We start from the raw sequence: 13,075 nt of genomic DNA, 5'->3' as shown, positions 1-13,075 counted from the left end.
ATCTTTCCTGGAGAGACACTCTGCCGAGGATCTAGTCGAGCCGATCTCCTTAACGCTCGCAGAATTTCGAATTCCATTGGAGAAGGTCACTTCGCTCACAACGGACCACGGCTCCAAAGTTCTTAAAGCAATCCGACTCCTGGGTCTCTCGGAAAAACATAGATGCGTGGGGCGCTGTTTCCGGCTCATCGTTTCACAAGCTTTCAAAGAAGTTAGGTCCATCGATAAGTCATTTTTTTAGGCATAGTCCGCTAAGCTAAGATTGATGTTGCTGCTCGATGGAACAGCACCTATGACATGGGAAGAAGAATTCTAGAAGAAGATATTGCAATTAATAGCGCATTATCTGCTATGGTTCTCTGTGCCGAAGGACGAGCGCAGCACGCTCCACGGGTGCTTACGGCGCAGGAAATTGGAATTTCAAGATGAAATGCCGTGCGTGAAAAGTTGTCGGGGCAGCCATTTTTGGCATGTTCGGGGGTGATTCCCATTATTACGGAGCTGCAGGCATCACTCCAGGCTTCCATTGAGCTGTATACTAAGTTGAATAGGCCGGCAGAAGTTGATGATCATGACGAGGACCTTAGCGAAGAAGAAGAAACCCAAAGCGACCATGGTGGTCCTGCAATACGGTCATTATGCAGAATGCTAAAAGATCTCACCACTGCCAGATTTGAACATATTGAAAATCATAGAATCTTAGGTAAAGTGACGGTTCTAGATCCTAGATTCAGTTGGCTATTAAATATCTGGAATGGCCACCACAGTTACCAGTGAGCAGTTATTCATCAAGGTTGGTGATATTATTAGCAGCAAGCGAGCGTATGTGAAACCTGCACATGGTGAAACTCTTACTTTCATAAAAGACAACTACGGGAAATGCCAGTAAACATTAAAGAGGCATTCCAATCCTTAAATGTAGTTTTTCGAATATCTTGCTATAAACAATTTTACTAAGGACAATAGACGTAACCTCATTGGTCCAGAAATGGAATGAATTGACGAAATATGGAATCTTTAGTCGGAGGTTATGTCTTTCATTGGGGTAATCTAGAAACAGGTGTGGAGTCTCATAAACGTTCAGGACCTCAGGGTCTCTTCTTTAGATGAAGAAGATACTCGAAATGTTCCAAAACCCTTCAGATTGCATTAAAATAAAGCTATAAGTAATCCCGTAGGATTTTAGTAGCCTTATTTTCACTTCTTACCTCAGCTTGATACTCTGGTTCTTAGGGTTCTGTGTTGAGTTGAATTAAATCGTTCTTGTCAACTCCATTGAGTTGGCTGAAATGGAGCAACCTGTCTATATCAACTTGACCCAAGTTGACCCAAATGGCTGCTCTTCTCAGACCGTGCAACAATTCTTTTTTTACCATGCACAACAAGGATTAAATGCAATAGTATTGTCAAGTTTATCCTATTTTAGGTGTAAGCATTAGACACCATGCTTAAGAAAGACCTTTAGAGTGCTTTCTATGTTGGTGCAAATATCAGAGGGCCTGTTTGGTCCTTCAACTTTGCCGGTTGATACCTTTCAAGGTAAGGATGTAGACAGCTTAGGCACAGCTATGGAATGTCAATATTTGTTAAGGAAACACATATTGATGTAACATTATAACAAAGCTCCTTAGATAATTTTGAACCCTTAAAAAAAGCTACTTGCTCTCCAGCGCCACCTATCTCTGTGGAGGATAAGTGGCAGGAAAATATTTTTTACTTATTCATGATAGTGAGCAGAAACCCTAAAGATTCTATAGTTTTTGCAGAATGGGCCACAAGTTATAATTTATATATTAAATAAAATGAAGGGCCTGGTTGTTTTTATAGTCTAAGGGAAAGATGATGAAGCTAAACATCTTATCCTGTCGCGGCAGAAACCTTAGGGTATTGAATGAATGATCCTTACTGTTGGCTTAGAGTGCATTAGGGTTGGTCCTGTAGTCAAGGTAAGAGCCTTAGATCTGGATAGCGTTAGCTACATCTGTATTGTAGGTGCTTAGACAAAGGACCCTTTAAGAACTTTAGGTTTGTGCCATAAAATATACATGAGACCAGTTTCCCAAACAAAATGATTAATTACATCATCCACATGGTCTGGATATAGTCTAAGTTACGCGGTCTCCCAATGTATACATCTATGACACACAATTACTCGCTAACCCCCAGCCGCTAGACAACTCTCTCTGCCAGCAAAAATAATATACAAGGCTCGACTCACGTGGATAGCAAAAAGGTTGACATTCTGTGGCTTTCAGGAGGAGGACATTACTTTTCTGCAACTTTACTTTGTAGACGACGCTTAGGAGTGTCTACAAGATAAAGAATAGTGATTTTCCAAATAACCAATTTTGGAAGTTCTAAACTTGGAATGATTGGTAGTAAAGTCTTCTTAGTTTCTATGGTTGACCCACCAAGCTAGACACACATCTGTGGCAAGGTATGGGGCATCACAAAAGTCATTCTAAGAAAAGATATATATCAATGAGGTTATTTTTCTGATGTGATTGTTGTTGAGGCTTCCAAAGTGTGATTATGGTAGATACGCGACGTGGAATGGGCTGTAGTTAGCAGTCCTCAGACATGAACTGGTTCACTTGCGTCCATTCTTCCAACAGATATCATGTTACACAGGCCGATTTTAATAAACGGGCACTGCAAATTCCACTGGTCCTGCCAGCTCTGCAGAAAATCACAATGAAAACACCAGTAAAAGGAAGGAAGAGATTTATTCTAGAAACCCACACTAATCACCTTTGGACATGCACGCATTGCTGACTCCCTTTCAGGTCGCAGGGCTTGGCCTCAAGCAAGGAACATGTTCTAAAGTGGACCTGCCACTCAAAGCCAACTTTAAGTTAATGAGTTAGGGCGTAGGTCCCAGGGGCAAACAGGGAACCCCAGACCTGGGGGGGGTGTAATGGTGGGGTCCAGAAATGGGCTGGCTGGTGACATCAGAGGTTCCTACTGAGGCCACATTGTAGACCCTAACTTGGCATGTCTACCCAAAGCAGAGACATTAGAGGAAAGTTGGGTGAGTTATCTTAATGCTCTTTGAGCTATGAGACTCCATATTTCGGAAAAGTTCCGAAAGCTTTGTTCCGCCTTCATCTATTGTTTTTTTTCTCACCCCCCTGGACCTGAAAAGGTTAACTAGTTTTTGCTGCATTCGTAAGCACGTTAGTTAAACCCCTGTGTAACATGCAGCTTAGCGAATACGCCTGACCTCTTTGTTTGAATGGCGAGGTCCGCGCGTCGTTACGTATGACTAGCTTTAGTCCCAGGCTTTGCTGATAAAAAGAGGGTTTATTTCTAGAACCCCTTGGGACGCCTCGAAGCCTGAAAACAGAAAAACGGAAACGAAGGCTGCAACTGAACACGCTGAGAGGGAAAGGCACATGGGGAGTGACGGAAAGACAAAGGGACGGCAACAAATGTATCGAGGGAGGAAAATGAGACAAGGAGAGAGTGTGGAGAGATATGGGAAGATGGGGCAAAATAGTGATGAGACGGTAGAGGTGAAGGTAAGAGGAGTGGGGGGGCAGTTACAGGGCAAAAGGAAGCCATGCAGGTCCTACTTTCGAGCGATTCTTTTTTTATATGTTTGATTTTGGGGACAAGGGATCTCAATATGTACAGCATGGAGGAGAGAAAAGAGAGAGGGGATGGAATAGAAACATTTAAATACAGAAAGGGATTTAACAAAGTACAGGAGAGAAATCAGAGGCTAAGATGGAACGCAAGGAAGTTGTATTGTACTGAGTGGGTGGTAGATAAATGGAACAGCCTCCCGGCAGAAGTGGTAGATTAGTCCACATTGTTATACGATGCTCTACTTGTTATATCCTGCAGCGCTGCGGAATACGATGGCACTATATAAATAATAATTATAATAATAATAAAGTCAGACAGACGTTCTATCGAGTAGGTAGAACGTCTCCCAGAATTTCCCCCTCCAGGGCTTAGTCGGTATGGAATGGGGGGGGGGCGGTATGTGCTTCATTTAAGAACAATTTCACATGGTTATTTTTAGCGTCAGCCAAAATAGAAGACCTCATGTGTTACCCAGAGGAATCTGCTCCCAGAAATATTCCCAAAGATAAAGGAACGGAGCTTTCAACACCCAGCGCTTCTTTGTGTTTCAACTTGCCTCCGCATGCTTTGTCTGTGATTTGTACCGTCCCATGGAATATGCTGGCGCTTTTGGGGGCGACCGACCAAAAAAGCAACATGTATCGATAGCGTCTTGCTAGCAGCTAGAAAACAGAAAAAAAATAAAATACAATAAAAACACAGTTTTCTCACTTACGGTGTGATTTAAAGGGACAGTTTAATGTCACTGACGCCCCCACTAAAGAAAAATGCAAATTAAAGTACTCTGTGAGTAACCCCGACCTTCTGTGAGTACTTTAATATGTATTCTTCCAAAAAAGAAACTGCAGCTTTCATCCTTTGGGGTACAAATTCTAGCCAATGATTGGCTGCTTGATGTAGCCAATCAGTGGCAGGAAAGCACTCCCATTGAAATCAATTCACCCATGCACATGGACGTCTGAACAGCGTTCCCCGAGCTGGCGCTGGAGCTGACGAGCTGTAAGGACCTTTTCACTGGACACAAAGCAAAAAATAATATTAAAATAATACTAAATTGACCCAAAACACAATCTTCACTTAATGTTAACATATTAAGTTAATAACATAATTTATATGAACACTAACCTGCGCGGCGGGGTGATGTTTTTCTGCTGAGGGGCGAGTATTTTTACCCCTGGCAAGGTATCAAAACCCACATTATTCTGAGTGTCTGAGAGGCATCCAGAAAAACTGTTATTGGAAGGGATTACGCAGATGCCCCGTAATGTGGAATCTTTCATACAATGTATCTCAACATAATGGGGGGGGGGGGGGAGCCAAAAACCTGAAACACGTACAAAAATAAATGTGTTCAGAGCCCCCCCACCTCTTAAATCCACTTATTAAATTCTTCCAGAAATATTGAAAAAATCTGGACCTGTTGTTATAAAGTTAAGGTACCTTATTTTTTTTATTACTTTTTTTCAAAAAACACCATTTATTACATTGATGACATAAAAGGAATTCCCAATATTCATGACAGTTACCTAAAGCAATATTTTTTTTTGCCAGAACTGGGAGCGAAGAGTGGGTGTGGCTAAGTGATAGCCCCACCCAGTTCAATGTACACCATTGCTCTTGTCATAGCGTCTTTGACCTTTTGATGCAATGTACCCAATCAGCAGAAACGTTTCATGCGGGTTTTTTTTTTATGGAGATCTTACCCAATGGCGTACTCTAGGTGGCCTGGGGTGGCAGGTCCAAGGGGGGGGGAACTGGAGAATATACACAATGGAGGACTGTGCCACCCATCCTTAAAAAGTGGAGCACCACGACGATATCCCAACGCCCCGCCATAAAGAGGGTCGGCTGCGGCACAGCTCTGGGTCAGACCACCAAAATTTTTTCATGATAAATACAACTTTGTTATTTACCTTGGTACATAGGAAGACTCCATTTAGTGAATAGACTCCCTTACCTTCACACAACAACAAGGAAGCACATCGGGCTCCAAGAAAAGGATCATTGTAGCGGGTCCATCTATCACTGGACAGGTTAACGCCATAGGAGTCCATATGATTTAGTGTGACGGGTTATGTTCCTGAAAGGTTCCTCTGTCTGGAAACCTACGTGTTTGGACGCGTTTTTTTATCTCTTTAAAACCAGTTTGTCTCCTCCAGGGTGCTGCACGATGATGGCCCCCGTCTCACTGCATCGGAGGAACACGGAGATAAGCATGGCCTGAGGCTACCGAGATTTTATTCCCCAATAAAGTGAGTAGGGGAGAAGAGTAAGTTAAGAGAGAAGGGATGGGACCGTCAGCCAGAAGACAGACGAGAGTCCAGGTGCTTTTGGAATTGAGAAATTCCAAAAATGTAATAAAAATGGAATATGGGCGGGCGAGTAACATAGTAAATATCTATAAAAATGTAACTTTTATATACAGAGAACTTCTGATGAATAGAACCGCGGAGTCGACCACAACCCCCAAATTTAAAGGGACCTCTCAGCGCTCACATGCATTAAAGCGCGCCCGGCGGCTGGAGTGTCGCTTTAAACAATATCATCATTGTGTTTAGAGCGGCGCGGAGCTTTGAAGCCAACGCTGCAGCGGCTTCGGTGAAACAAAAGGAAATTGAATCATAGCAAGGAGGCTTCAAATAACCTCTATCAATTGTTTAACTTCCGATTCGACAATACCCCTGATACAATGGGCCGTGCTTTTGTTTGTCTTTATCAAAACACAACGAGCAAACTTCTGTAATTCCGTTTCATATTAATAATACAAGCACTGGTTCGAGGACAGCGGCGTTTCAAAAGAATTCCCTGGATGTAGACCGTAACTGGTCAGTTCCTGATGGTGCCCAAATCCCTTTGCCCCTCTTTCCCCCCCTGATGCTCATCTATTCTAGGAGGTCAGAATGTTTGCTGGGTATGAGGGGATCGCAGGGTTCTACAGCCCTAAAAGCCCATATAATGTGTATAGAAACAGCAGGGAATGGGTTATACAGCATGGCGGCACTTGTGGAAGTCATCAACACATGATGTGGTGACCCTGACCAGTCTAAGACACGTCACAACCTCCATCTACACTATCTTCATTTCACACCTCTAGGAACATCTTCTGGAAGGAGGTGCTCTACCCAGAACAGGAGTTCCTTGCCAACTGGCGGCATTCCAAAGCATGAGCGCTCCAAACAAGATTGTTTTGCGACCTCTACTGGCTTTCAGGAGCTATAGGCGCCGGAGTGAAGAGGAAACCATATTCGTGAAAGTACAGAGTACTTAAACATGTTTGATGATGAGGAGTCCGAGGGGGATAGTCATGGAGGGGGGTAGTCATACATGTCCTTAAAAAAAAAATATATATAGTTGGTAAAAGACGTTCAATTTATACGTTTTCACTAAAATGATGTATCTTACTTTGACCATTTTTAATAATTTTCTACCGCTAATAAGCTGATTAGTATCCATGGTCAGGGAAGGCCAGTGCAGAACCTCAAAAGTGCTTTGCATATTTGTATCATCCGGGAAGGCGGACGCTTGGCACATAAGGCTCCTTCTTGTGAACATCTGGACACTTTTGGATAATGGGTGAAATGCGGTCACGTTGATCCCTAAATGTCACATATGACAACATCTGGCAGGATCAAACATTGACCCAGTTTACATGTATTTAATGTAATTAAAGTTAAAGAGTTAAACAAGCAAAGTTAAACTAATTTTGAAACGAAAACATTTCCATCTTATTTTTACAACTTTTGGCTAATTTTACCTTCGATTAGGTGTAATTGATAACTTGATGCGTCCTGGATCTCCCTAGGAGATTATAATGTTTTAATCGTTTTATAGCTAGAGTTGGAGCTATACAACCAAGCTCTGTTTCAAGTACAGTTTTTGCTTGACCTTTGGCTCGAAACATTGCTGCTCATCAAATGATGTTATAATAAAAGGTCTCTCTATTGGCTCCTTTGTTGCCATTCTTCAAATATTCACACTATGATGGGAAAGTCTTGGTTCTCTTATGTTATCCGCACCGTAACTCTATACTGACACCTGCTGACCAGCTTCCAGATTGCAGCTTCACCCAGTTGGAGACTGTACTTTTTTTTTTATGTTTTGTTTCGATCTTGACTTGTTCCACGAAGCAGTGATGTGTATCTCCCTTCACATCTACTACACCCCACCCAGGCCATAAATATAGACAAACAGCAGATGGTTTTCGGTAGAAGAGGTTCAGGGGTCCAGAAGAAGCTCTGCTAAATTAAAGGTCCTGGTGGAGATCCCAACTGGGAAGTATCATGCAACTCATTCCTGCAAAGGCTCACATTGTCATCCAAACCTTGCTTATCTCGGGTGAGTGTACACTCAGGGGAAACAGAGACACATGAAGAGGGCTCCTACCATCTATAGTGGTTCAACTGACCCAGTCATAGTTATTATGTGGTCCAGCAGACCACCATCTACTTTTGTCCCCTTGCTGTGCTTTTGAAGGACCTGCTGATTGTTAATGTTTAATGATATATTTCCAGCAATATATGTACATATAGGTACATCGATGACATTTCTCCCAGCTATGCGTTATGCTGGGTCAACGTGGCTTTTCTAAAAGAAGAACATTGGGTAGGTTGAAACTTTGTAACTCAAAGTTAAATGGGTTGGTTCACAATAAAGTTCCAGTTCTTGCTTTGTGCCAGGCGAAAATGTTTTTTAATGTTTCTCCTGGACCTACTTTCTAGTGTAGATTGTAGGCTAGATCCTGGGTTTTGTCGCTGCAATGCCCATGTGATGTAAACCTAGGTCAAGCTAAATATGTACTTGGTAACTGGTAGGTTAAATAAAAATGTTCTATTACCAATTGTTTCCTCCCCTACAGCTCTTCAAGAACTTTAATATTTTGTTCTCTCGTGTCGTTTGTTACCTCCAAGATGATCAGACTAGCTGGGTTTTTGTAACTGTCCTTTGAAGTGGAAGGTGATATATTTATCGGTATATGTTGTTTTTTCGCCTCTATTCTCAGTAACAGAAAGAGGAACTGGCACCATCTGTGACATATTTTGCAAAAACTAAATCCCTAGAGAGGCTTCATACAAAGAAATACACCGATTATAAGCGGAACGGTCTAATTCCACTATAATCTGGTTTGATAGCTGTATCCTTCTTACTGACAATACAATTTGTGTCCTCGTCTGCCACATTTACCCACCCAGTATCCATTTCCATCTGCAAGCAGACGGAGAGACAGAAGAAACATTGTATCTGCCCCTCCTAAAAAGACTGTAAGCTCTATGGGGGAGATATGAATAATAATAACAGATCTCGTTAACATTTTGTCTTCGGCTCTAACGAGTTTGTATTCTGTTAGACAGACAATACCTACAATAAGTACATCTCTGGTTTGATGTTAGGAGCTACCAGGTATTTATAATAATTTAATTAATGTATTTTCCACCCCCGTCACATTCCTTTATGGCCATCTAATAGTTCCTTAGGGTTCAATTTGAAGGAATGTTAACAAAGTATGGATTAGCATAAATGCTAAGGTATAGATAATACCTTCTGCTTTCTTTTCTATACTCGGAGTCTTTATTTGAAGATGTAAAATGTAATATTGCATGAGCTTTCTGGACCTCAGAGGTCTCCAGAATACTTGTCTATGACACTACATTAAATAGGGGTTCTGTAGCCATAAAAGCGAGGTTTAGTAATAACTTTGCTAAAGTCCAATGATTTTTCACTCATTTTTAGCATGTCCGACCATTTCATATGTAGCTTTGGCAGGGTTCGGCAGCAGAGTTTTAGGTTTAGTGTCATATGAAAACCTTGTAGGCCTCCAAAAACACACATTGGTCAAACAGTTGTTATTTAAACATTGTATCTGCCATCTCATCCCCCCCCCTCCCCCCACAGGGCAACTATGTTGGGCTTATGAGATGCTGTGGGTCCATCCTTCTCATTCTCTGATCATTGGAGAAGATGCTGAACTTCATTGTAACTTTTCAATGAAGCCATCAGAGAAGCTCACGGTCACCTGGATTCAGATCCAAAAAAATGGAAGTGCGTCAAATAATGAAGTCTACATTTACGACAACATGACATACATGGACAGAATGACGATAGACCGCAGAACCCTGTCATTACACGTCAAACACGCAGAGAAGAACGACAGCGGACTGTATGTTTGCACCGTGACTCTCAATGGAAAGTCCTACAGGTCCTGTGGAACATACCTAAGGGTGAGAGGTGAGTACAGTACAAAAGTCCGAAGCCTGTATCATGGAGAAATCAAGTAGAAGGTGGTATCTGGTGAGGGTTTGACTTGGCTGAAGGTGACCTGGGCAGACTGGCAACTTTCTAGGCCAGTTTGATAATCTAAAGCAATACAAATCTAGTGGCATTTCAGCCCAGTATGAAATAATCTAGAAGTTCTTGATAGAATGTGACAAAATATCCATTATCACAAGGCTTTGGTAATGTACAAACTTTCTTGGTCAATACTAAAATGTACGAGTAGGGTGAGCTGTAAGTATCTGTTGAGTATTATGATGAGCAACTATGTTGCGACATTCTTTAGTCATTTCTCCGGATGAGATATATTTAAAAAAAAAGGCAAATCAAACAGAAATGGGAAAATTACTTGGGTAAAAGAGAAATCTGGTGGTGGGGATGTTTAAAGAGAAATAGGAAGATAGCGGGGTAAATAGAAAGATCGGTGCAAAAGTGTGAGAGAAGGCGAGTGCTGAATGAACTGAATGGAATGAGAGGAGAAAAGATTAATGGGGAGAGCTTGTGAGGATGATGAAGACTGCATGAGGTGAAAAGGATTAAAAGAACATTAGAGTTTGAGATATAGGTCTTAGAGAGAGGGCCCGAGAGATAAAAAGAACGTAAGAAGGTTAATGGAGAGGGCTGAGAATAAGAGGAGGAGAGAATATGTTACTCGAGGGGTAAAAGGGGACACTTTTTGGCCAGGTTGCCAGAAGTTCCGTAGTAGTCTTGATTGAAGTGATAATGAGCTTGGCCGCGTCTGCTCTTCATGTATCTTAGTATGAGATGTTGGGCTTACCCTGAACTCAAAATGATTTTTTTTTTCTTATTTCAGAACCGACCTCTTACTTCTTCTTTAAAATGGATGAAATCACAAAAAACAGACTTATCACAGCGGAAGGTGTAATGCTGCTGCTTTGTGCCGTCATACCTGGAATGCTTCTGTTATACAAGGTACCTGGGTGGATTATGGTCAAATAATGTCCCGAAGCATGTGGTAGAGTAAGCAAGAATTTCCTTTCTCCCCAAAGCTTTTTTTTTCATTCCCTCTCCCTGAATTTTTCCTCCCCCCGAACTTTTCCTCCCCCCGAGATTTCTCCCGACATTTTGAGGAAAAAGGCGTAATGCCGTCTTGTGTTTATTGTTGCTAATTGTAGTCATGATGTCATAACTATCGTCTTACTTCATCCCAAAACAGAAGCGGTGGGAAAACTTGAAGGCATTGTCTCTGAAGCATGATGAAGGAGAGAATCTCTATGAGGTGAGGGTCTCCAAAGTGACAACCCTGAGAATAGGGGGCTCCCTGCTGTGATCCTTCTATAAAGTTACCAATGTGTTTCTTCTCTTACTTCCAGGGACTGAATTTGGAGGACTGTTCAATGTACGAGGACATCTCGCGTGGTCTTCAGGCCACTTATGAAGACGTAGGAGCCATGCGTGTCTCGGACATTCAGCTAGAGAAGCCCTGAGGCTCAAAATCTGCTAAATCAAATAAAAAAAAGGGGGATCGAAACTATTGAATTAGTTGCGAGGAGAGTGAAAAGAAGATTAACCCTTTTTATAGCATCATCGTTTTGAGCATGTTTGGCACCAGAAAAGGAGGAACACATTTTAACAGAAATACAGTGCATTGTCTTATAACTGTCTAGTATGAAAATTATATATACCAAATATATTTTTCATAGAAAAATAATAAAATTTCTGAAAATACATTTAAATGCTTTAAAGGCTGTGCTTTATATCAGGGCTTTACCATTAAGCAGTCATTAACCCCTTAAGGACAATGAAAACAATGCATTTTGAGCCCGTACATGTACGTGCTTTGTCATTAAGGGGTTAAAAATTAAATAATGACATTCTATTAGTTGGATTAGTCGTTTTTATGACGTTTACATGTATTTGAGTGATCAGTGATCATCTTGTGGATTGGTGCAACGGGAGTTGAATACCTTATTATAGTGTATGATTTGGGGATGTTATCTGCGTTTTCTCAAAAAGTCTATTTTTTTTATAGTCTAAAAGCCCCGTTTGGCATTAAACAGGTTAATGAAATCCAAGTGGTACCCCCCCCACACACACACACCATTACCCCCCCGACCTTCTTATCTTAAGATGCAGATCACACGCCTTCAGTAATGTGCCATATTTTTATTGTTATTTTATAGTGTTTGTTTAGCCGGCCAAAGCCCTCTTTCTTTTGTTGTACGACTTGTACGGTTCTCCTGTGTACACAAGAAAAAGAAAAACACCGGGGTGTTACAAAGAAACGGAGCATACCTGAGAATCCAATGAGTAAGACTTCTGCGAAAATAGTCAGGTTGTAATTTGTCATAAAAGATGAAGTCGTTGTATGAAAGGGGACTTAATAAGACACGGATAAATATATTAAAGGGACACTCGAGGGTCCAAGGCAGCCCGCCTGAACAATAAATGCTAGTGAAAGTACTTCCAAATGCATCCATTTCACACAAAAAAAAAGAGAAATAATATCTTAGGGAGAAGCTGCAGCTGCAGAGCTTCCTGCAACCTCTGTGGGACGGAGTTTTGCTCCACTGATTGGCTGCTTGAAACAGCCAATCAGTGGCAGGAAAGCGCTCCCCTTGAAATAAATAGGAGATTTATTCGGCTGACTACAGAGGGGACTAAGGAGGGACTACATGAAAATGTAACGGGACCTCTAAGCTATTATATGATGCCTGGAGCGTCCTGTTTAGAATTTTGTCTATGGTGGTTATCTACTAGCTCTCTGAGTATTCCGAGTAAACAGTGATAAACAAAGCAGGCAAGTTTGGGTTAATGTTTTAGAAGAGTTAAAAAAATGGACGCATCTATAGAGAGGACCCTAATCAAACACTAAACTCCATGGAATTGATATTTTGTGTGCACAAGAGGGTTAGTGTGTGTGAGGGGTGTGCGACTGGTGTGATTACTGTGTGTTTGGTGTGTGTATGGTGTTTGTATAGGGTGTGTACCGTTTAATCTATTGAAGCCCCAGTCCTCAATCTTGTAGCAATACCCCTCTTATGTACAACGGGGAAGAAGGGACAAGGGGCAAATAGACTACAACATCAGATGGCCTATGGTGGCAGACTGATCGCCTTAAGAACAACTTCACCTTCACCATTGGTTGCCCGTTTGTTATTTATTTTCTTCTAATCAAATTATTCAAGCTTTTGGGAATTCTAAACCCCAAATTCTCCCACTTATATTATCTAAGTTTTATATTATGTATCGGGTT

The 13,075-nt window shown here is 41.6% G+C and overlaps 1 protein-coding gene across 1 annotated transcript; it reads left to right on the top strand.

Moving 5' to 3' along the window:
• The first annotated feature begins 9,662 nt into the window (after positions 1-9,662).
• Positions 9,663-11,306, top strand: CD79A (CD79a molecule). Its single transcript, XM_089504564.1, has 4 exons — positions 9,663-9,813; positions 10,673-10,791; positions 11,036-11,098; positions 11,193-11,306. Exons 1-4 carry the CDS (start codon positions 9,663-9,665, stop codon positions 11,304-11,306), a joined length of 447 nt encoding a protein of 148 aa, XP_089360690.1.
• Positions 11,307-13,075: the final 1,769 nt, after the last annotated feature.

This window comes from Sceloporus occidentalis, unplaced genomic scaffold (assembly GCF_023333645.1).
Source record: "Sceloporus occidentalis isolate IW3139 unplaced genomic scaffold, rSceOcc1.0.p SCAF_279, whole genome shotgun sequence".
Classification (NCBI taxonomy): domain Eukaryota; kingdom Metazoa; phylum Chordata; class Lepidosauria; order Squamata; family Phrynosomatidae; genus Sceloporus; species Sceloporus occidentalis.
Note: the sequence above shows the minus strand (reverse complement) of the source record. Positions and strands in the feature narration are given on the sequence as shown.